Below are 26,616 nucleotides of genomic sequence, written 5' to 3'. Positions count from 1 at the left end.
CGTACGATTATGCGACGTTTTTTGAACAACGCCCAAACAAAAATCGAAATTCAACTTCTTGAAAACCAAAACAAAACAAAAAGTACCAAAAATACGAAAGTACCGAAAATGATATAAATACCAGAAACTTTGTTAACGCAATTCTTGTAAAGCAATAACTATGAAAATGAAAAACAACAAGCGAAATACACAACGATAGTCAAATGCTGAAACCCCCTCTTGTTTTTTTGGCATCCATCCAACGGTTTGAGACACGTTTAAAGCACTCGGCCATGGCTTTGGCCTGGTCCAGACCCAAAATCCAGGTCCTAAATCCGGCGGAGTAGGGAGAGGAGGCGCAGAGCCGGAGGAGAGCATTGCAGGGCCTGCCAGGCCCCTAAGTTTTCCATTCTTCTTCTCTGATGACATTGATTCATTGATTTCGTTTTCAGTTCCTTGCCTTAGTTTTCTGTTTACTATTTTTTTTTTCCTTTTTTTTCTCGACAATTTGTAAAATTTTGTAATTTGTTTTTTTCCTAATTTTCCTTTTACCTATCTCTCCCACGCTCATGTACAACTTAAATACTAGAGTTCCAACGCAGATTTATTTTACCGACATTGAAGTAAGGAGAGCAAGTTGCCGAAGTAAATACTCTGTGATTATCTTCTTTTCAAATGCATAATTTACGTTGTCTTAGTTTTGGAACATCATATATATAACTCTCTCTCTCTCTCTTACTCTCTCTCTCTCTCTCTCTCTCTCACTCACTACAAGTAAACAAATAATTGTATGATTATTTTTTTGGTTTCCGTTAGAAAAATACTAGTTTTGCCAAAGACAAAGAAAACGAAGAAAAGCAAAAATTCAAGACCAGCAGAGAGGCGATGCTAAAACTAGAGATTAAAAATCGATTGCAAGCAAAAACTGAAACTGAAAAAAATCCAAAACGCTAAAAAAAAAAAACATACCGAAAACCTAGAAAAGTACCGAAACCATAGAAAAAATACCAAACCAAAAAAAAAAATATATAAAAAAAAAAACCGAAAGAAAAGCAAGTAAAGAAGTTGATGTTGGATTTTTGTTTGGTGTCTGTTCCAGGAAACGTCCGAATCGCCCCACCAACAACAACAGCCCCCACCACACGCTGTGGGCGTTGGGGCGGGCGGTGGCTCAGCGGCCGCAGCAGCTGCCGCAGCAGCCGCCCTGCTGCATCAGCAGCAACAGCAGCAGCAGCAGCCCCCACACAGCCCCCCGCCGCCGCCACTGCACATGTTTCCGTGCATCTACTGCCGCTCGGCCTTCCCCAATCAATCGAAACTCACCCGCCACCTGCTGACGCACTCGCTGAAGACGCTCGAGTACCGCGAACCAGCCACCACGGCACTACTCCATTCGCATCTGCTGGGCGATCTCAATATGGCCGCCGCCGGCCTATCATCGCCATTCGCCTTCCAGATGAACGCCGCCGCCATGGCGGCCACTTCCGGCAGCGATACACAGGAGCAGGTGGCTGCTTTGGCCGCCGCCTTTGGCATCGATATGGAGGCGGCCCTCTCGTTGGCCAGCACCGGCTGTACGTTCCAAAGTTTGACGGCCAGCTGCCTGGAGGCAAGTGCTGGCGCCGTCGGTGGCGGTGGCGGTGGCGGCGGACAGGGTGCGGTATCACGCTCGGCGACTTCCGCCGGAAATGGCGGTGGCCTAATGCTCGGCAGCGGCAGTGGCGGAAGTGGCAGTGGCTCGGGGGCTGCAGCGGCAACGGGTGGCAGCGGCAGCAGCGGCTGTGGTGGCGGCGGCGGTACCGCCACATCCGGCTCCTTGTCGCCATCCACATCCGCCGCAGCAGCAGCGGCGGCGGCAGCGGCGGCCGCTGCACAATCGCAATCAGCGGCGCTGCTGGGCGCCGCGTCCAGTGATCCGAATAGTGTTGTCATGTGTAAGTTCTGTGCTAAAAGTTTTCCCGATGTTACATCACTGATCACGCATTTGTCGGTACATACAGGTGATCGACCATTTAAATGTGAGTTTTGTGGCAAAGCGTTTAAGCTGCGCCACCACATGAAAGATCATTGTCGCGTGCACACCGGTAAGTCTATAGATGTACAACTTGCCCCTGATATGCATTTCATCATATATCGTCCAAAAGTCCTTTTCCACTTTTTTTTTTTTTTGTTTTTTGGAAGATTCAATTTTTAGTGTTGCCAGCGAAGAGTTACGTATACGTAATATAAATTTCAAATTGCGAATACGACATGTTGTCTCATTCCATAAGTTAAACTATGTACTTCAATAACTAAAATTCCTTTGCGTATTTTTTCTAGATTTTTCAAACACGTTTTCTAAATAATAATTATAACTAAATTCATATAAATTAAATAGTTACTTTGAAAATAATACAAGTTATAAGAGAAGGCCCCATCATTCCCATCAACTCCCATCAGCAATTTGTGTGTACATGAACAGTTTTATCTATATCTATACGTATTTCCTCGATTTCCTACCATTTTTTTGGGAAATCGCTTTTTAGGCGAACGGCCGTTCAGATGTAATATGTGCGGGAAAACTTTCTCGCGCTCAACGATACTCAAGGCGCACGAGAAAACGCATTTTCCCAAGTACGTGCGCAAGTTTTTGTCACCCAGCAGCCCGGTCGATACAAAGGATGAGTTGCCGCAATAGTGAAACGATTTTAGTTTGTTATTAAATTATTATTATTACTACTATTACTATTATAATAATAACAACAATAACAACAACAACAACCACCACCACAATAACAACGCAAACTATTTGCAACACACCAACAACAACAACAACATCAACAACACCAACAATTTCAACTACAACAACAATTGATGAGGACGATCCAACAAGAACAATGACTTACTTAAGGATGCAAATGAAGAAGAAGATGGCGGAGGAGGAGAGACCAATACAACAATACACCAATGCACACACACACACACACGCCCCCACATATATGTATATACCGTTGAATCCATGTATATACATATGTATATATTTTATTAATTATGTAAACGAGGCATCAGCTCTGAAAGTTTTGGGCAAGCAGAAACTTTAGCAAATAGGAAAGAGACAGCAATACACTAACACGAACACAACAAAACACACACAGACACAATAGAGCAGGCAGGCTATAACCGTATATATATATATCCCTATATATATATACAAAACATCTATATTAATATATACATTATATACAATAATTATATAGCAGCATATTGTCGAATTGTTGAAGTTTATACCAAGAAGCAAACTTGTTTTTTTTTTGAAGATGATACAGGATGAGTCCTTGTAGGCAGATGAGCTGAAATGATGGGGCAACATTTATCCCTACATTTTGGATGGCAAGAGAAGAGAGAAACGTTTTTTCTACCCAGGAAAACAGCTAAAGCGCAGCGTGAGAGTTGTAGCAGGAATCTAATAAAAACAAAAGGAAAATTAGAAATATATATATATATATATGATATATATATTTTTCAAAGTATATGTTAGAGAACGTAAGACATATAGGCAAGAATGAAAAAGCGCAAAAAAAAATTGAAAAGAAATTTACAAAAATATTAAAAACATAAAAAATTGCTAACTATACATGATAAAATTGATCTAATTGAATACGATTTAGTAATGCTAACGATTAGCGATTAACGATAACGATAAACATAAACGTAATGAAAAGAACAGTGAACACACGTGATGTAACTTTTTAAGTAGCAGCCGAAGCCGAAGGATCCGATAACGTAGAATGTTGATGATGATAATAATGCGTTAAAGTAGCTTAAAGTAAACATAATCCCTGTCCCCGATTGAAACCAGAACACACCCAAAATCAGTAAAAGCAAAGTGAACTGGTGAGCACCCACAATCCAAAAACACAAAATCAAATTTTCAATTCAAGTAAAAGCAAAGTGAACTCGGGTATCCCAAAAACATCAATACAGCAACACACCGCAACAGCAATTCAACAATTCAACAATTCACCAATTTAGTGAGTGTAGCATTTTTTTGTGCATATTCGGTTTTTACTTTTGCGCAAGTGAATGCAGTAGAACATACATATCCCAATAAAAAAAAAAACCACACACACTAAACCACAAGAAAAAAAGCAAACACAAACAGGATGAAGCTGATCGGCTACAGATCGAATCGCTATATAGAGGACTCTTTTTGATAGTGAGTTAGTGCAACTTAGTCCCCCAGATCCCCTCGCTCACACACGCGTATATTATACACTCACAGAACTTATTATACAGTAACATATACATATATCTATATACAATATTTATATATCTATATAAACCAGATGCAGAAAGCGATAAAAGTGACATTTTTGGAATTCAGATAAAATTTGAGAAAAAATGAAAAGATGAGTAAATGAGTAAATGAGTAAATGAAAAGCAGCAGCAGCAGAATTACATAGAATATCTGTGATCTTAACGATATTTATAAAAACCTTATACATAAACCAAAAAAATATATATATATGTATATGAGTAGTAGAGGGAAAAACACACACTAGGAATACCAACTAAGGGTAGCTGTAGCGATGAAAACAACATTTGGCTTAAACATCACCCATAAAAGTTCTTCACGCAAAAACTCACACAAATTCCCTTCTTTTTTTTTTTTCTTTTTTGTACCACTCACCCAACCAAGTTTACTTTGCTTTGAAAAGAACCACACCCCTTAGGCTTTATGATAATGAATTTGTGCTAGAAACTAAAGCAAAAGGAAAAGCTTAGATATACCCGAGCGTTAAATAAGTAATTATAGATTTCTTGTGTTATCACGTTATCACGAATTCTCTACTTTGGCTTAATGGAAACCCGAAGCTCCGCAGATCCTCGCCAAAGAGTCCTTTTCCACCCGCTTAAGTTTTTTAAGATTAGCCCGGCAACAACAGCAAACGAAACAACAAGAAGGAAATCGATCTCAAAATTATAAACAAATGAAAACAAAAATTATCTATAAAAACCAAGGAAGCTTGTGAATATCTTTTGTCGCTGTGGCTAAGCGTGAAAATCGAGGGGAAATTATTATCTCTTTTCTGCGGTTGGGGCAAAGATTTTTTTTCGATTTTTGGCAACGGATTGGGAACAGCAAGCTGCAAAAGAAAAATAAATAAAAACAAGTTTAAAAACATTTTTAAATATAAAAATATTATGAAAAATGAAAAAGAGGCAACAACAAACGCACACAAAGCACGCTAGACAAAATTCAAAATTCTAAATTTTAAACCAAAAATAAAAAAAACTTTTGGCAAGAAACAAAAAATGATGAAAACGGAAACAAACACAAAAACTTTTGGATTAAACAATTTGGCTGTGATAGCATTACAAGAATAGTAAATAATTAATGGATAACAAAATATTTAACCAAAAAACCAAAAATCTAAAAAAAAAACGAGCGGAGGAGAATTATTTGCTTTGCATTTTGGAAAAGCGAGGAAAAGCGTTGCCATTTTTCACCTTTGTTGTTGGCTTACTTTTCTCATGCAGTATTAGAGGACTTTAGGAGAGTAGAAGCAACCGGCATCAATTCAATAATTGTGATGTTTAAACGAAAGCAAACACAACGGATATCTGCATTATAACAATTATCCAACATAATCAAGCATAAAGAACACCAAATTTAACCTTTAGGAACAAATGAAGAAAAAGAAAGCAAAACAAAATTGTGATTTTCGGCCTTTTAGAAACAAAATTATAAAACAATTAATAACGATACAAGTAATGGATAAATAATTATATAAAAAAAAAACCAAAAGCTTTCTTAATAATTTTAATTGCATTTCAGTAGGGGAAATTTGAAACCAAAAAAATGGGGAAACAATTGATATTATTTTCGGCACAGCCAGACCAAAAAAATCTTTGCACAGCCGCCGCAGAAAAAACCAAACAGGGAAAATCGAAATGAGAAGAAAAACAAAACATTCCAAGAAAATATGAGTAGACAAAGGGTGGACAAGGAGGGGCGGGGGTTGGGGGCTTCGATTTCAAAGGAAACATTTTTTTTGATATTTTTTTTTGTTTATTAAATAATGCACTGAAAACAACCCCCACAAAAACACTCTCACATACATACACACAATGTTTCATGCTCTGTGTCTCTTATTAATTTTTTTTTAATATATAAACCTACGTGAATATATATATAAATATATATATATATTTTTAGTTTTAAATGTTTAAGCGAAATGTTATTATTATTATACCAACTTATATGAAATTTATTTAGCTTTAGCAACAAAACAAACCATTTTAACTAAAAAAACGTGGCAACAAATTGATATATTTTTTGTTTATTTCATTAATAAGTTCGAACTACTTTCTGTTCTGTAATGTATTACCCAAAACGCATATTATTTTGTTAAATGATTTTCAGCCAGGACACAATGAATTTGTAAGCTATATGAGAAAAGTAATTAAGCCAACAAAGCAGAAAAACAAAATAACCTAAACACACATGTCAAAGATTAAATTTAAATTCAAAATCAACACACGAAAATAAGAACAGTGACAGCAGCTTAAGTGGACAAACAAAAGAAATGAAAATAAAAAAAAATTATAAAACTTTGGCCTTTTTTCTTCGTTGAACTTTCATTTTTTCATGATTTATATTCATCCAAAACTTTTCACATATCATTGAAAAATTCATTGTGTATGCATTTTCATTTGCGCTCATTTTAAATGGTTTTACTACTCATTAAGTTTAGTTAATAAGATTTGATTTGATTAGCGCTTAAGTTGTGATCAAAAGTTCCTTAGTTTGGTTCCCCCATAAACGTTAATTTGTGTTTCAATTATTTTTTTATTTTTAATATTTCAACAAGCCATCAAACAGCAGCAACAAGAATAAAAATTTCTAACAAGTTCCTTGACAACAGCAAAACAATATAATTAATAAACATATAGCAAAATATACAAAATTGCCAATTGACCCCAAGCAAACAAAAAAAAATCGACACTCAGTTTGTTTTTAATTTACGTTCTTTTTTGATCCCTTATTTCTGTTCGTTTTCTTTTGAGGTTTCAGTTTTCCAAGTGTTGCCAGTTTTTTTATGTAAAACAAAAAGAGAGAAAAAAGAACTTTTGGATCAAATCAATGCTAACACAAATTTTTAGTGGAAATTTTACGAGTAAAGAACTTTTAGGCCTAAATAGAAACGAGAGACTCAAAATTAATTTAGCTTCTTTTAGTTTCCAAAAGATTTAGTTTCGAAATTTTGGAAAACCCTAAAGTTAATAAAAGGATATCGATACATTGAATATATATATCTTTAAAGGCACCTAAAGCACCCACATAGAAGCGGCTTACATATATAAACATATATATTGAGATATTCAGCTTCTGTTTAAAGATTTCTGCTTTAGGTTCTACCTTGAGTTCCCAGCACAGAACGGAAAGCCCTAAAAATAAATGGATAAATGAAAAAGAAAAATATCATTAGGCGTAACTGCAAAAATGCATTTTAAAGGAAACAGGAATTTAAAATTATATATACAAGAACAAGAAACACAATAGCAACAAGAAAACAAAAACAATACAAAATTATATATGTATACAAGGTATTTGGAAAAGCGAAAGTAAGGATATTTATATATGAACCTATATAAATAGCGACACACACACACACACACACATACAAACCACACAACCAAACACACACACACCCAAATCCCTAGGATACATATGCCCAAATGGAAGCTTCAACTTGTACAGCAATAGCAGTTGAGAGGAGAAAAACATGATGGTGTCGAGGGAGAATAAAGTTAATTAACAATTACGCTAGAATTGCATACAAGTCGAATTTATATAAATCTATATACATACAATGCATACTAGCAACATTTACATACTCAACCTACTGTAATACAAATGTTTTTAGTTCGTTTTGAAAACGATTCCAAGCGAAATTCGATCGACAAACTTAGACCTAGAGAGAAGCTTTGGCACACAAAAACGGAAAAAAACGAAAAAAAACGGAATCAATAAAATAATTCAAGAAAAACAACCAAAACAGTTATGCAAAATTACCTAACAAAATTCCCAAAAACAAAAAAACCAAAATTCCAACTCAATATAATATAAAAAGAAATCAACAAAAATTACAAGTTTCGGCAAGAGAACCTTTTAAAAACTTCGTTTCGGTTTTCATTTTTGGCATAGACATTTTTTGCAATCATGTTTTCGTTTTCAATTTTTCATTTTCAATTTGTTCTAGCAGAAAAAGTGCTCAGGGTAAACACAGATTCTTCCAATACAATATAACTAATGAATGAACAGAACAGAACAGCAGAACAGAAACCGTAACAAGCAACAAACAATATTTATATATGCATATAACGCTCAGTATATATCTAGATATATATATATATATATTATATACAACCAAATATATACAACAACTGCAACAGCAAACAACAACAATAGTACCAATATTTAAACACAAATCTAATTTACAAAAAAGTGTTGAAAAAGTTGATATACATAGAAATATGGAAAACAGACAACATAATGGCTGCGGAGGAAATGCTTTACAAACGCATTACGTACGTTACACATAGAAAATGTTTACAATCGACTTATATTTTTTAATTGAAACGTATTTTTTTAATTAATTAACTAACTAACTGTAATCAACAAGAACAAACAGCAACTATAACGACAAATGAATAATAAGCTAAACAGTGAACAGTAATGATTTTACACAATCAAACAATAGTTGAAAATATATATAACGAGAAGCGAACTGAGTCAGTGCTTTGACCTTTTTTTTTTTTTATTGAACCTACATTTCTGTTGGTTACCACAGGATAGTTAAAAGTGTAAAGTGTCGGTTTTTATACAATAAATAGACCCTCGCTTAGTACCTTCCTGCTCCAAATGCAATAAATGCCTTCTTAAAATGACAAAATAGTGCTAGATTACGCTCAGAAGTATGCCACAATTTCGAAGTTCAAGGGTCCGAACTAGTTCCGACACATATACCTACGCATTTACCAATAGAACTCTATCTCTCTCTCTCTCCCTCTCTCTCTCTCTCTCTCTCTCTCTCTCTATCTCTATCTCTCACAAGTGACAATAAACCAGGAAAGAACTGACGCGAATAGCGCAAATCAGTTTGAGAACTAGTTCTCAAAACCGAACCAAATCGCAGCAAAATACAATCAGCGAACTGCAGTTGGTTGGCAATAGTCAATAGAACACAACTGTACTTGAATAAATCTGAAGAACCATGTTCAGGGGAACTAGTTCCGGCCCCCCCCCCAAAAAAAGAATTGCGGCATGCGGCAAACGTAAAACGACATAATTGTATGATTGATTAATTGATTGATTGATTGAGCCACACACATACCTACACACATGTACCCTGTTGACGAATTGCCTTCTTCATTGATTTACATAATCACCTACAATACAAATAATTTAAGTACCCAACAGTGAAGCGATCGATAGACCGATAATTAGAAACAATTAATAAATAAACAAAGACAGACAGGACAAGAAGTAACAATTGATATTTACACCCAGCTCATAGATGTTTTCCACGTTTTTTACAGTGTTACAGATAAAACCCAAAACCACAAAACATAGAAAAAGCTACAAACAAAAAAAAACAAATAAATGAATGTAATAATGATAGAATGAAATACACAAATGACAAATGACAAAGGAAATGAATTGTAACGAAAGCAACTTGAGTTGTAGTCAAGGTATATAAAGATTGTTTGTTCGTAGTATTCGTAGTATATTTTTTGTATACCGCATGTGTTTCTGTTTGACAAATCCTTACTTTCAATATGCCTTTTTCTGTTCGTTAAGCGAAACTTGTAAGCGCAGCAAGCGGGACAGTGAAACGCAATAAACTAAACATAATGATAACTAGCAATTGGTTTCATCGGCGTATAAAATCAACCACAAGAACAACAACAACAACAACAACCCCAATAAGAATAACAACCACAAAGCTATAATTAAACAAACGAAAAACTAAATATGTTTGAGTGCCAAGCTAACAATTCCAGGACATACTGTACATAGATAAAAAATAAACAAAAAAAAAAAGAAATAAGATGGAAAACGAACCAAAAACAAACATGAATAAGTTTTAAAAATATACCCAAAAATTAGGCGTCTGTGTGAGTTCAGGAAAATCAGGTAAACTAGTTTCAAAACTTTCAAAATCTTCAAAACAACATTTGACACTATTTCGAGAATACAAAAATTATTCACAAAATTAGTTTCCTGATTGCGCCTAAAAGCACGCAAAATACTCTTTCAACAGAACTCAGAAAACAATGGTCAATTCGAATTATGACTTATAGAATGCTGAAAGATGTACATAAAATGCGTTTAATAGAATCACAGGCGAAAAACAAGCAAACCTTTTAAAGCAAGTCTAAAATGTAAGGCTAAACAGGAGACAAACCTAGAACCAATTTTTAAAGAATATCAGCGCGGAAAATGCCCCTCCCCCAAAATAAAATATCCTTTCCAAAATGTACATTTACACACTCACACACACACACACCCATAAAACACAAAACACAACGTACACACTTTTTGATACGCTAAAGTCAAGTTAATGAATATGATATCTACACACATTTATATATAGTAATGTAATGAGGTAAACAAATAGCAGGACATTGGAAACCTAAAAGAAAGCTTCAAAAGTTGTAAACAATTTTTTTCGGTATAAGCTCAAGACACACACGTACACGTACACATACACACATACGACATACAAGCAAAGGAGGAACTCACACATATACAGAGAGGCAGAGAAGCGAGTGGAAAATTTAGGCTGAACCAGCGAGAAAAATTGTTAATACTAGCTTGTGGGGCTTATTTTATATTGGTCGAAAATGGAGGCTGAAAGCTGATCAATTTTTTGGAAATTAGCATGGGAAAACCAAAAGAAAACGACAGAAATGTTAAAAAAGCGGAAAGAGAGGAAAAAAACAACACTGTAGTGCCTAATCCCCATTAAACAAGAGAAAAGAAAAAATAAAAAAACAAAACTAAAAACAGAATAAAAATAAAATAAAAAGTCGAAAACCAAAAAAAAAAATATATATATATATACAATACATATATACATTATACATACTAAAGTAATATTTTATAAAAACGCGCAGAGCAAAAACCTAAAAAAAAAAAAAGACAACAAAAAAACAACAACAAGAACAAGGAAGTCAAAAATGGAAATTGCAGTTTTTTTGATAGTTATTTTTTTAGCGAGCAATGGGAGGCATTGAGATCTATATATACATATATATATAAAACTAAATATACATACACACCTATACATTAGTATATCTCACACACATACAACCCACACCCACATTTATACAAAAAGTACTTACAGCATGTAAAAAAGAAATTAGTTTCTAACGAATGGCGACAAAAAACTGAAAATGAAAGTGAAAGTGAAAAACTATTAGAAAACTGCAAGGCAAATGTGCGAATTTTAGGCAGTTAGCTATACTACACTCGCCCACACACACATACACACACACACACACTCAACCAAATCGAGAAAACAAAGTAGAAACAACAACAAAGTAGTTTTGCATATCCCCAAAAACAAAAACAAAATAAAGTAAAGAAAAGAAAAGAAAAGGTTTGGAATGATAAGAAATGAATGGAAAGCCACACAAGCACAGACACACAAGAAACCAATTTATCAAAAGAATTAAACTAGTTTTTAGTAATGAAAGAGAATACTACTATTTTCACAGAGAAAAAGAAAAACACCAGAACAAAACAATGTAAACATATTTAATAAATTTAAAAAAAACCCAAAAAATTAAGAAATGAAAAAAACCATATTTTCGACATAAGCAAAATGAATGAAATACATTTTTAACCTTCCTCGATAATTTTTCAAGCATATGGAAAAGCAAAAATAATTATTTTCAACGTAGTTGTTTTCGTTCCAATTGATCTTGAATTAAGAATTCAAGCCAAGCATCCAAAATAATTATATGAAATATAATACAAAATAGCAGCACACACGAAGAAAGTTAAAAAGTTGACAAGTTGGAAAATGGGTAGCAAATTAATAGTTTTAGTAAACGACGGTTGAGAAAATTTTTGTAAGTTCCCTATTGAGGCTCATTCATAAATAATTTTACGAATAATTTTTAACACTTATTATTTGTTTGTTTTTAGACACTTTTTTTTAAATATTTTTCTCTTAAGTAATTGAAATAAAAAAAACCAATAAACGCAGGGGAAACCAGCTCTCGACTTGAAAGCATTCCAAAAGGGGGATTTTTCCACCGAAAATATCTGGGATCTATGAGCTGTTTTTCCAAATGCAAAAGGAACTGCCTAACATGAGGGTTAATAAACAAAGTAGGGCGGTTTAAAAACCACACTGACAAAAAAACAAAAAAAAAACAAAACAAAAACATGAAGTTCACAACAAACCGATATCCGAAGTAAAGTTTAAACAATAAACAATAACCGAATTAAGAGGATGAACAAATAGCTGCAATACGTTATGATTACGTCAATATGTTCCTACAATATAGACATACAAGATACATAAATAATTTATATAAATATATATTCTTAACTAACTGTAAACACACCACACACAGAGAAGCAACAAAACAAAACAAAACAAAACATACAAAAAAATAAGAGAATGCGAATGGAAGAATTATACAATAATTAATTTAAGGCCGCGGCCGAAAAATTCACTAAGAGCAGCAGCGACTAACTAATACTAAAACTAAACCTTAAATAATCACCGCTTAAGTTTTATTCAACCATTTTCATCGACATTATCCTAAGTTAAGCAATTTCCCATTATTTATTGAGCGAACGTAAACTTAAAAGTGACTCTAAAATAATGCAAATTATATATACACACACATATAGAACTATAAACTGCAATTTAAGTTCCAATCGATACAATTTAGTTTTCATTTATTTTTTTTATAATTCGACATAAGTTTTTGATATTTTGTGGCTAATAAAAAGCATATGAAAGAAACCATCAAAAGCGAAATAAAAATATATATTAAAACCATTTCACTCTCATGTACATTCCTTATCGTTTTACACACACTCATACACACACACACACACACACTCAGCACCCATACCAACACACCCGAGCTGGAACTATATACACATATGTACATATGTAGTTCCATATGGTACTTTGTACTCTACATGCAAGAGAGCTTGATGGGAACTCAACAGATATATATGGAAAATACCCGCAAAAAAAAAAACGAAAAATAATTATTACTAATGAAAGGAGGGAAGGTTAAAAATATACGCTAACTATATATTTTTTTCGTAGTCGAAACAAGAACTAAAACAAAAACTAAAAGCACTGAGCAAGAATAATAACTTACAAGAACTCTCCACTCAAATTTCGACTCGACTCATTTTTCGAGTTGACCCAATGCTGAATAAAAACTAAAAAAAAAAAACTCGAGAAATAAACACTAATGAGAGCAGCTTTTCTGGCACCAAACAAAAAAGTAAGCAAGAAATTATTAAAACAAAAAAAAAACCAAAAAACAAATAGAAGCAATCAAGAAGAATATTTTAGAACGAAATTGAATTCAATTACTTACACACAGTCGAAGCAAAAACCATATTTTAGGCAAACCAAAAGCAAAAAAAAAAATCCACACACTCGTACCCAAAACCACAAATTTATATGAAAATTAATACAAGCATAGAAGAAGAGGGGAAAAAATAAGAAAAAATATTTAAGCAAAGCAAGGCATATCATAGTTTATAACAAGAAACCGAAATACAAATATGAAGATTGCAAAAAACAGAAGAAAAAAAAAACAGGCAAAGAAGATTCTGAAAGTCACCAGAGAGCGGCCTCCAAAAGCAGTTTTAATTTCTAACCGCAGTCCCCCAAAAACCCCAAAAATTTCCCCCAAGTTCCCAGAGAATGTCAAAAACATTGAAGAAAGGCTAACGAGAGGGAATCAAGACAGCAAGCTAAAAAAAAAAAAACAAAAAAACACAAAAACTAGATTGAAAAACAAAAGAGAGAAAGGAGATAAGTACATGAAAACCTATAGGATCAGCAGATGGATCAGTCATATATAGCTAGCTATATAGTCTATAGTCTATGCCTAACAACATTTCTAATAGTCGAGCGATTGAAAAGATATAAAATAAATGGAACTCGAGAACTTGTTCACACACACACACGCGACACTCACACACTCTTACACACAAATACAAGCAGAGTAAAGAATGAAAACAAAAAAACAACAACAAAGAATGAAAAATGCAAGTGGCGGAGCTAAAAAATGGAAAACAGACAAAAAAAAAAAAAGAAGAGATGAAGAAAATGAAATAAAATTCTAAATAAATAAAAATATTGAAAAATATTTGCCACCTAGCGAGTTTTACTTAATAAACGTGGCGATGCCATGGTCAAAATCGAGTTTCTTTAATTTAATAATAGTGGAGAGGCACTACTATTATATTATATATTGAATTTATTATTTTAGCACATGATTGGGCTGGGAAATTATGGGAAATACCTTTTTATTTGGAGATACCTAAATGTTAAGTCTCAAGTCTCGATCCTAGCCTAAGTAATCCTTTGTTTCCAAAACGTACCCATGACCATGACGAGCGTAATAGCAGTCACCTATGTAAGTATTAAGTATATATTTATCCACTACTCCTGCAGCTTTTTCAACTTCTATCTATCTATCTATCTGTCTATCTATCTGTCTATCTATCTATCTTTCTATCGATCTATCTGTCTATTTATCTGTCTATCTATCGACTTATCGTTTCGACCGTTTCCTGTGTTCTTTGAGTTGCCCACCAAATGCCAGATTGTTCTCTGTCCTCGTCACATCTAGATGTCTTTTTGTGTGAGCTTCTAAGTGTTTGCTTGCCTTGTATTCCGTTGCTTTGCATGAGTTACTACTGTAGCCCGATTCGACCCAAGACCCAAAACCCAAACCGACCCGACCACCCATCTGCAGCATATAGATTTCGATCCCTAGGACAGGTGGACTAGCAGCTCCTCCTCGTTTCCGTTTCAGAACTTAGAACTAAGGATTACTCGACTTCCGCCCCCACTCTACGCCCCACTCTTCTGACCCCCGCCCCTCCCACAAAAAAAAAAAACAAATAAAAAATAAAATCAAAAAGCATATAAAGCAGTAAATTATAGGCACTGCACACCAACAGCAAACAGTGTGGATATCGCCAGAACAAGACTATATATACATATATACCGATTTCTGATCCCACAGCTGCTCCGCAACTTCAGCTCCCCAATGAGCGCCATGGCCGCCAGTCGCTGCCCCACACCCTTCGCCTTCCCCTTCTCGCCACTCGGCCTGAGCCTCTTCGACATCGATCCGTCCAGAATTCTCAGCCTGCTGCACCACCAAACCTGGTTGGCAGAGGAGGCCCTCAGGTGAGTGATCCTCGCATTGGTCAAGGAAACAGTTGAAGAAGTACCTTAAATATAATATAATATACGGGCTTATAGTTAACGTATATAAATCACTGCATATTAACCATTACAATTTGCTCTCTGCGCAGGACACGTGGCCTGTTGGCGGCGCCAAAGGACTTTCCGCACCGCTTCACCACCCTCAGCGACCTGCTGACCAAGGACTACCAGCCGATGGTCACGGCCACGGCGACGGCGACCACCGCGTCCTCGACCAGTCAGGTGAGTGGCAGCCGTTCCGGCGACACTCCCTACAAGCACGCACAGCAACCGCAGCAACCTCAAGGATCTGGTGTCGCTGCTCTCGGTGGCAGCCAGGCGACAGGAGCATCATTCAATCTGCGCTATCCCACGCCCACCGCCTTCTACCAGCAGCAACAGCAGCAACAGCAGCAGCAGCAGCAGGGTAAGGGTGCCAAGTCGTCGCCTTCGCCGCAGCAAATGGCCACCAGCTCCACGACGGTCATGTCCAACGATTCTGGTGAGGATAGCTGCAAGCGCAGCTCGGCGGACAGCGATGAGGTGACCATCATGGAGCTGCCCAGCGAACGCAGTGCCCAGCTGTACAAGGAGTCGCTGGAGCAGCTGCTGCAGCGCCAGCGTCGCACACCCATCCTGGCCGGTACGGGATCTGGTTCGGGTTCGGTCACAGGATCGGGATCGGGATCGGGATCGGGATCGGGCAGTGTTATTGTTGATGCCGCCGGCCTGAGGCAGTATACCCAACTGTTGTTGGCTGGCGCCGCTGGGAGTGGTGTTTCCGATCTGAAGGAGAAGAGCTCCTCGTCGTCCACCTCGTCCACGCCACCACTGCTGACGCAGCAGCTCAGCCAGATGCTAAAGAGTCCCTCGGACACATGCTCCTCGCTGTTCAGCTCCTCGGGTGGCGGCACAGGATCGGCCGGCACGGTTGGCATCACCGGCGAGACCATCGAGGAGGAGACCCGCTGTGTGGTGTGCAATGCGCACTTTCCGAACGTTTGGCTGCTGGAGCAGCACGCCGCCCTGCAACATCCCCATGTGGGACCCGGCGAGGAGAAGCCCTTCATCTGCGAGCAGTGCGGCCAGTCGTATCGCTATCGCAGTGCCTACGCCAAGCACAAGGAGCAGAATCATCGGGCTCGTCTGCCCGCCGACAAGCTCTTCACCTGCGACGTGTGCGGCATGCAGTTCCGCTACCTGAAGAGCTTCAAGAAGCATCGCCTCAACCACGCCCTCGAGCGGCTCCATGGCAAGAAGAGTGTCGGTGTGATTGGACGACTGGGCGGTTCCGGTTCCGGTACGGGACCGGGTTCCTCGTCGATGTCCGTCTCGGTGGCGGCGCCCGCTTCTGTGTCCGCCTCGGGTTCGGTGACCTCGGTGGATCAGGATGTGGTCACCAGCTCGCAGGAGCCCATGCTGGCCGACGAGGGCGAGGATCTGCGGGTGAATGTGAAGCGGGAGGGTGGCTCCGATGAGCTGGGCGCCGAGTCGCGGGCCAACGACATCGAGGAGCACGAACAGGACAACACCGTCGACTCCGCGGGCATCACGATGCTCTACCAGGACAACAACTCCTCGGCCTCGGCCTCCACCAGCGCCACCGAGCCGAACATTAGCAGCTCCGACGGCATTCATAGTACAAACAAGCGGGTGAGTAGTTCACGTTATCTAAGCAAATCTTTAAAGAAGTTACAAACAAGTTTACAATGAATCGTAAAGGTACAGAAATGAATTAAGTTGCTTACTTTTCTTATGTACTTTTGATGCAGTCGCGCATGCACCACTTGGAAACGGATCCCTCCTACCCACACCACCATCACCACCACCACCACCATCACCATCAGCAGCATCAGCATCAGCAGCACCACCAGCCGCAGCAGCACCAACAGCACCACAATCCGCAGTCGCAGTCACAGTCGCTGCCGAGCCACTTGGGTCACGTTTCACTGCCACTGGTGGCCACCTCGGCCGCCGGCTCCTCATCCTCGGCGGCAGCCGCTGCCGTTGTGGCCGCTGCCCAGGCGCAGGCCAGTTCCGGCGGCAGCGGAAGCGGCGCAACCGCAAGCGGTGCACCTGGCAGCGGCAGCGTTGGCTCCGCAGGCAGCTCAGCTGCAGGCGGCGGCGGAGGCGGCGGCATCAGTTCCCTCAGCTCGCTCACCTCCCTGATCAACGCCGAGCGCATTCCGAACGAGCAGTTCCTGGGACTCAATCCGCAGGAGGCCTCCATACTCAACTTCTTGCGCGTGGACGCCGCCGAGCGACAGAGGGACAAGCGGTGAGTGTACTCCTCCTTTCATTCCATTAGATCACACTGCGTATACGTGATATTGTTCTATTGAAATCTGGAGAGGAGTAGTAGGATCATAGGAGCTTCCTTGACGGATATTTGTTGAATATATGACTCCTTAATCGTATGATTGTCTAACAGATTAGTAAAATTTCTACCTAAACGAGTTATTGGGTGATTGCATTATGGGCTAACGTGGCGGATGAGTAATTTTTATTTGTAAAGAGTTCTTCTGTTTCTATTTGACTTTAATATGGTTAGCAAACCAGTAAACTACTTTTTATTGCCAAAGATATTAAATAGCTTTACTTATGAGCTGATTTGTGCGATTTCAGACCTGCCACCTCGCGATTCGCGTGCCCCTTTTGCGGCAAGTGTGTGCGCTCCAAGGAGAATCTGAAGCTGCACGTGCGCAAGCACACCGGCGAAAGGCCGTTCGTGTGCCTCTTCTGCGGCCGCGCGTTCGGTGGCAAGTCGGACCTCACCCGCCACCTGAGGATCCACACCGGGGAGAGGCCGTACCACTGCGAGTCGTGCGGCAAGTGCTTCGCACGGGCGGACTACCTATCGAAGCACCTGACCACCCACATCCACAATGCGCCGCGCTGAGATGAGGCGCGTAGGAGACGGCTCCTACGCAGATAAGGAACCAGCTCCAGGATCAGCCACACTCACACACACACAACACACACAAACACACACACACTAAATACAGGATGTAGTGAAGCCTATGTATAAATCCAATTATTAACAGAAGCTCTACGTTAAGATCGATGTAACCCACACATTTGTTCGCAAATGAATTTTTTTTTTTTTTTTCTTTGTGTGGTGCAAGCTAGAGAAAAACAAAATTAAGGGCAACTAATTAGCACGGGTATTAAAGTGTTTAAGATTCTGCATATACACCTATCTCTCTAACAAAAAAAAAACATATAAATATTATGTGTGAGTAGGGCGATTATAAGACGATTATAATTACGGATTATAATTATTAACGTAGCACAAGGATTAAGTTTTTTTTCTCCAACTATGATTAAGTGCAGATGCGTACGAAAGGCGACTTGGTTCTGTGAGACAAATTATTTTAAACACATTTTACGAAACAGCCACAAAACAAATAGCATCAGACATTGCAATACCAATACCAATAACAATACCAATTAAACAAAATAGTCTGTATTTTCTACCGAAACAAATGGAATGGAGAAGCAGCATCTGCCGTTGATATACACAATAGATAAAATATATTTAATTTTACACCGATCTATAGAAGCTAACTAGCAACAATTTGTACAAAACTAAGTAAAAAACCAAGCAAACTTTGCAAGGATCAATGCAATAACTAAGTAAACTCTGTTACCTACCACAGAAAACAATAAGCGATATGGGATTTTAGTTATGGGAACTAAGCCAACCACTAATTACTGTGTACTACTGTGTAAAACAATGTTTCAACGATGCAAGTGCAAGCATTATTTATTTTTCGGTTCACCGATCTACGTATATACTACAACATATATGTTCAAAATGGAGGCGTAGTTGGTTTATAGGATTATTGTAAAGCTAGGAGATACGAATGGGATCTACCACCGTCAATAGTTTAATTTATATACAAAACAAAACAAAATAAAACAAATCAAATCAAAGCGAAGCGAAGCGCAGCAAGGCAAATCAAAACTAAAAACAAACATAGCAACAATTAACAATTAACAATTACCAATAGCAATTACAATTTAAACTGCAACTGCAAACTGCAACTACAACAACACAAAACTAACTGTGATCACAACAAGAAAGCAACATTGAAGTTTTAACTAACCTACAAACAAAAGCTAAACAGGCAAGCATAGTTTATAGCGATGGCAACCATGGCAAGCAATAGAGAAACTGGACGGTGCTGGCAACCCTGCAGCTGCTGCATCGTCCATCCGCTGGAAACGAAATGTGCAATTAAACAATAAAAACAATAAACTAGGGAAAGTCCAAACATGATTTCTCAACCGATATTTGCTTCATTTTTAACAACTTAGTTTAGCAGACACACACACACACACAAACAGGAAAATCAAAAAACAAAAACAAACAACCTTGAACCAAGAACATCGAATTAAAGTGTAAAAAAAAAGAAAAATGAAGAAATGAATCCAAAAAACTCAAATGCGTAGAGGAGTAGAATTCAAAGTTTTTTGTATTTAATAAATGTCTAACGCAATAAGAAGAGAGTAATGGGAATTGCCGTACCAAAAAGAAGAAAAAGTGGAAAGTAAAATAAACAAACACACTGAGAACAAATCAAAGTAAAGTGGTAGAAGTAAAGTAAATGAAAACTTTCACTGTGCCAAAAAGTTTCAAGTACCTCATAATTTAACTAAATATTAAAGAGAAGCAACTAAACCACACCGAAAACAGCCCACACAATCCACACAAGCAGTCCACACACGATCCACACGATCCACATACCCCAAATAATAATTATACAAACATACAATGCATACATACATATGTATATCCCGTAACGAAATGAGTCTAGACAGGAATTGTCAAAGCGTATGATTACATAGAAGCTGAAAGCTGAAAGCGAAGCGTTAACTAATCCTAATTTACCAACCGGAGAGGGCTAGAGAATAGTTAGTTAGATAGAGATAGAGATAGGGATAGCGATAGACCTAGAGATAGGGACGGATATAGAATAGAGACAGAGACAGAGAGAGATGGCGATAGCAAGAGAGAGCGAGACAGATAGAAGCCGATTCAGCGCATGTGGAGATCTACCATCCAAAGGGGATCCACACGTATCGTATATCGTATATCGTATATTGTATATCGCATTATCGTATATGATGGGATCCCCGATTTTCGATTATTTTTTGTAATTTATTTATGCTCCAGCAAACACAGTTCTGCCTACAATTTCTCTCCAAACTTAAGTGTTCAATCTTAGCGAATATGTATGTATATATATTTGCCTTGGAATGTATATGATTATGTGATAGTTTAACTAATTAACTGCACCCCTTGAGTTATGCCTTTTTAGCAACAACCATACATACTTTGCCTAACTAAAATACCTTGATTGTAGCGAAAAGACAACAAATCACTTGATTTTCTTGATACATATGCATATATGCATACAAAGTATAAGTAAGTTTTTTCAATTTCAATTGTGTCAGTATGTGAACCGTCAAAGATCAGGGCCTCTAGCAAATGTTATAGTTTTAGTTCATTATTATTATTATTATTATTGATAATCTGATGTGAATTTTTGAGTGAAACTTATTATAGAATCACCAACTTTTGGTTCTCGATTTCTCTTTGAATTACTATTTATTTCCCAACTACAACTACACTGCAACTGCAACAACAAACAAAAATCAAACACTGCCTTTTGTAAACACACAAAAAAAAAACCAGCAAGTATAATGCAAAATTTGTAATCTTACTTTTTTAAGTTACGCTTTTTTTTTAAATTTTAATTTTAGATTTTTTATGTTCACATCACAAATGCCGATAATCCATTTGAAAAACTCTATTTTACTTTACTCCTATTTTTCCAAGCTCTACATTAAGTTTTTAAGCACAATAACTATTACAATAACAACAAAAACAACAACAACAAGCTGTGAGCTGTGTATGTGAATGAATTATTTGTATGAATATTACTACAGTTATGACACTCTTATTATTATCAAATTTTTTTTGGAAACACTTATTATTTTGGAATTATTATTTGATAGTATTTATTAATAAAGTTTTTTGCAACGAACACATTATTATTATAATTGTTTGACCACCTCGGGCACATCCGTCGATATGAAACCATCCGTCGATTTTCACTTCCTTTGGTTGACCAACCCACTATTTTGTATGTTTATAGTTGAAAAGTTGAAAATGCGCCTTAAATGAATTTTAGGAAACTAAGGTAAGACAAGTAAGTGGAGGGGGAAAACGAAATGTGTCATAAATACTCCATTTCGGTAAGATACAAAGCGTTTAATGTAATTAAGAAACCCCAAAAAAAAATGGAAAGCAATATTAACAGAATTAATGAAAACCAGTAAAGCTAAAGTAATTTTTTCTTAGGTGTGCGTGTGCAAGTAAATGTTAATGAGTAATAACAAAAAAAAAAAGGAAAACTATTAAAACCATAAAATGCAAAATAATCACCATCAAAATTAAGGCGAAATTTAATTGAATAGCGAGTACTGGAATTTTTTTGTGAATGTGCAAAGCGGGAGGAGATGAAAAATTGATTTTAAGCCAAAAAAAAATTGGAGGGATTTAAGACTCTTATTTCGTATATACATACATATACCTATATTACAAATTTACCACGTAGGCAGTTTTTTTAAGGCATTGACAACATGCAGGAAAATACGTGTAACAGAAAATTACATTACAAAATTCGACAACGAAAACTTTTGGCATTACAAATTAATGCATTTTTAAATACAATATTTATTGATATACCTAGACTTAAAGCGCAGCAACAACAACCAGGCGAAAGCGAAGAAAAATTCCAAATAAGACGGAAACGGATAGAAACAAAAAAAAAAAACAAAAACAAAACAAAAAACATAAGAAAGAAATCCAAATATTATACATAGAATATATCTATATACAGATACATAAATGTACACGTGGTTTTCGGTGTCTATTACTTATATAAATAGATATATATACATACATTATATACAAACATCATATTATATACACATGACGTGCATATTTTGAAACAAGAAAAAAACCAGAACCCACAAAAGCCCAAAAAAATAAATATAAATGTTGTTCATTTGACTAATACGCGGAAGCAACTCAACCAAACAAAAATATATTCTAGCATATATGTAAAAACAAAAACTAATGGTATTCCACTCCCACATTGATACACTCACTCACCACCAGGGACACCCAAAATAGGGACATTAGTGCATTTACCTCTGTTTACTTCATATTTTCATACATGGTTTTATTATCATGGATTTCGTAAATGCATTATATATACTGTTTATCCGGCCGCAAATCCTAGCATAATTAAAGAAAAACTCCTTTTGCAAGCTTTATTATCCTGTTTCAAACCGCATCAGTTACTTCAGCTTGGGTGTCCCCAAATCATTTAGCAAATACATGAAAGTTTTAAACGTAATAATACAATTTAACAAAAATAAAACTACGATTTCATGAAATTAAGACAATTTCAAGGTTTCACTTGCAAAAAAAAAAGAAAGTAAAAGAAAAACGAAAAAGGAAAATGCATACCCATATAACAATGTTCTATATTGTAGTCAAAATCATTTGAATCAGTTTTGGATACACTTTGATTTAGTGTTGAGCAAAATGAAATGAAATGAAACGACACTTTCGTTACGATGAACAACAATTTTAACTTGTCTAAAACCAATTAAATTGTTAACAGCAACTAACTCATGTATGTAAATACATTAAATGGATACCATCTCAAAAAAGGAAAACCACAAAATATACAAAAAACAAAGGCGATTGCAAAAACGAAAACGAAAATGAAAGATTGAAGATGGAAGATGGATAGCAGAAGCATAATAAACATAAAATGTAGTACATGCAATATATTTTTCGGTGTTAGGCGTCTTTTTGAGATTTTTACAGAATACCAGACAAAAAAAGTCCCTCAAACAAAATCTATAATAAAAGTATAATATTTCATTGTTGATGTTGTGAGCAAACTAAAGGAAACTAAACCAAACCAAACCAAATCAAACCAAACTAAAGTAAATTGTATTTATTTCTCCTACTCTCTCAACAGTCTCTCTCACCTAAGCTCTAAACTTTAGCTGTCGTGTCTCTTTAAATATTTATAGGGGTTTATAAGGTTTATAAGTCGTAGGAGATGGAGATACATTTTTTTTTTTTTATATATACATAAACAAACAAGCGATTCGGTGTCTACAAATTATACGAAACCTAAGATGCAACTAAGGAAAACATTTTTAGATCAAATTCGAGTGGTTAAACGCAGTTGAATGGCTGGAGTTGAGAAGTGGAGTGGCTGGAGTGGCAATTTGCGAATGGGTGGAAATACTTAGCAATAATTCTGAAATGACCTCAATCAAATATTTTTTAAATTTTATATATTTTAGTCGTGCAAAAGGAAAACCTAAATGTGTAAATAAAAACTTTAAATACATACAAATCGAAATAGCAAAATAAACAAAATGTAAAACAAAAACAAAACAAAACAAACTAACTAAAAAAAAAACACATAAAAATGTCTCTCGAACGAACGAAGAAAGAATGTGATATTTTTCTAAGGTGTACTACAAAACAAAATGATGAAAACAAAAATCAAAGATGCAACAATTCGAATAAAATATTTAACACTTTTACTGAGAACCAGAAATAGAGCAAGCCCACATAAAATAGAACAAATTGCAATAGAGACTGATTTTTGACATCATCTCATCGACATTTTCACCAATTCACCAATTCACCAATTACGAATACGAACATTGTCATCAAACCCAACAACTTTTACTGCAGTTACATTTTTGAATAGTGAAAAAAAACTGGTTAAATGGCTCCATTGATTTTCCAGTCTGCAAGGACGAAGTGAATTATTTCCTAGCATGGTTTTTTGCTCCAAATCGCATGGGGTAATTATATTTTCCACTTCAAAGTAGGGGCTATAGATCCATTTGAGTTCTTCGATTGCACAGGAGAGTAGGGGAGTATATGGAAGTATGGGTGTGAAAGGTGCGGAATTAATGGAACCAATTCGGGACGCATTGCGTCAAGGTCACGGTCAAGGTTAAGGTTTACAGATGCGACTTACAAGCAATGTTAGTGTAGGCGTGGCAGGGCGTGGCTGGGCGTGGCTGGGCGTGGCAGGGTTGGGTGCATTCGCACAGAGTTGTAATTATTTTTGTGATAAAATCCGAAGCGCAATTTTTTTCTCCAACTGTATGGTAGGTTAGAGGTCTGTACATAGGCGGGGGGCTAAGAGGGAGAGAGAGAAATGGGGAGAGAGGGGGGCCAGAGGTCAGGGGTAAGGGGTCAGGCGGGTTGAGAGTATGTTTATGAAGGTGCTACGAACAAAGACGTAATTGAAAATGTGATACAGTTTTTTCCTTAACCTATTTATTGAACGGAGCAGGGGACGGAAACGGAAATGGAACGGAAACGGGAACGGAAGCGGAAACAGAAACACAAGCAGAAAAACGGAACGATAACGGAAGCGGAAGGAGCTTAGCAATATGCTTTACAAGCAAACAGATTTCTATTCCACAGTTTTAATGGTTTTTTACGGCAAATGTGAACGGAACGGAAAGTGTAGTGGGATATTTTATTCGGTTCATTTCAACCTTACTTCGTTGACACAGAAAATCGAGACACCACAGAGAAAAAGAAAAACAAACCGCAACCACAACAAAAACGAAAACGAAAACAAAAAACAAAAATCAAACAGCAGAAAAAGGGCAAGAGATGTATTGGGGAAAATTGTAAAAAATTTACACTTTAGGAAAATCTCTAAATTTTAAGCTTTCGGTGTTTTTAAACCAAACATAAAATTAACAAAAAAAGCAAAAACGGAAAAGGAAATGCAAATGCGCAAAAAAAAAATACAATAAACAATGGAAAACGTATGAAATTAACAAGAAGAAAACAAAAATTAGCGAAAACACACGAAAAATTTATATATATACATATATATTTCGATATTTAAAACTTCATTCGGAAAGAAAAGCAAAAAAAACATTAACAATTTTGAGCAAACTCTCGGTGTTTTAAAATTAAGCGCATGCAAAACCACATTACACTAAACAATTAACTAAACCCAGAGTAAACAAAATAATAAGTTAAGCAAACAGACGTAAACCAAAAACAAAAACCTCTTTCACTTTCGTGTCTTTGACTTAAAACCAAAAAAAAACTAAAGCGACAAAATAAGCAGAAAAAAAACCAAAAACAAAAAATATTAAGCATATTTTTAAAATGTAATTTAGCACAAAACCAAAACAAGACAAAAACGAAAACGAAAAAAAAAACTAAAACAAAAACAAAGCGAAAACGCAAAAAAGAAAACACAATTTTTAAACTACCAACGTATTGATGTGTATTTGATAACAAAATCAAAATTGTAATGAATTGAACAGGACATAAATGGAAAACCAAAACAATTTGAAATGAAACTAATCAAATTAAACAAACCATTTTTTTCACATCTCTCAGATATTTTGAATCTTACGTTTTTCGGTTTCGAATTCAAATCTTGCGTTGAGAACGATTATGAAGGAAAACTTTTACAAAACTACGAAATGCAATGCCTGCCAAAGAATTAATGTTTTTAATGCGAAATGCAAAGGGAAACGATAAACAAATATTACTTATATGCAACCAAAAACCAACAACAACAAAAGTTCAATAAAGCCGTTCCAACAAAATGAAACCACGTAAAAACTGAGAACAAAAAAAAAACAAGCAACAAAAATCAAACTTGTTCGGAGATCTTTTGCGTTTCCTTATACAAAGACATTTACGATGACTAGAAACCAAAAAAAAAAACAAAACAAAACATAAAAATAAAAAATCTAAATGAAAACTACTGAAACACGAAAATTTTTTTTTTTTGCCACTCAATTAATGAATGCAAAAATTAAATGTGAAAATCAAGAAAAACTATTTGTCGTGTACAAGTAAACTTATTTGTATTCCACTAGTAAAGTGACATGTTTATTGGTTTTATTTTAAAACAAAACAAAACACCACCATTTTTATGCATTACATTATAAAAAGAAACAACAAGCAAATAAAATACATTAAAAAAAGGCCATATCCGTTTTATTTAAAACAAAGTTGGGAACATTGTTTGCATATATGAACATAGTATGGTGTATA

The 26,616-nt window shown here is 36.3% G+C and overlaps 1 protein-coding gene across 4 annotated transcripts in view; it reads left to right on the top strand.

The window, feature by feature from the left end:
• The window catches only part of LOC6524667 (pneumococcal serine-rich repeat protein), a 122,984-nt gene extending 96,435 nt beyond the window's left edge, over positions 1–26,549 (top strand). For 2 of the 4 annotated variants that reach the window (XM_015190349.3, XM_002100488.4), the window contains exons 6-9: positions 15,274–15,440; positions 15,569–17,111; positions 17,231–17,736; positions 18,084–26,549. In XM_015190349.3, coding sequence (XP_015045835.1) covers positions 15,274–15,440; positions 15,569–17,111; positions 17,231–17,736; positions 18,084–18,357 — 2,490 coding nt within the window. In that variant the 3' untranslated portion in view covers positions 18,358–26,549. Of the gene's footprint in view, positions 1–1,078; positions 2,064–2,504; positions 6,574–15,273; positions 15,441–15,568; positions 17,112–17,230; positions 17,737–18,083 lie in introns of those variants that run through there. The other 2 variants (XM_015190353.2, XM_015190350.2) reach the window with 2 other exon arrangements.
• Positions 26,550–26,616: the final 67 nt, after the last annotated feature.

The sequence above is a fragment of the Drosophila yakuba genome, chromosome X, assembly GCF_016746365.2.
Source record: "Drosophila yakuba strain Tai18E2 chromosome X, Prin_Dyak_Tai18E2_2.1, whole genome shotgun sequence".
Classification (NCBI taxonomy): Eukaryota; Metazoa; Arthropoda; class Insecta; order Diptera; family Drosophilidae; genus Drosophila; species Drosophila yakuba.
Note: the sequence above shows the minus strand (reverse complement) of the source record. Positions and strands in the feature narration are given on the sequence as shown.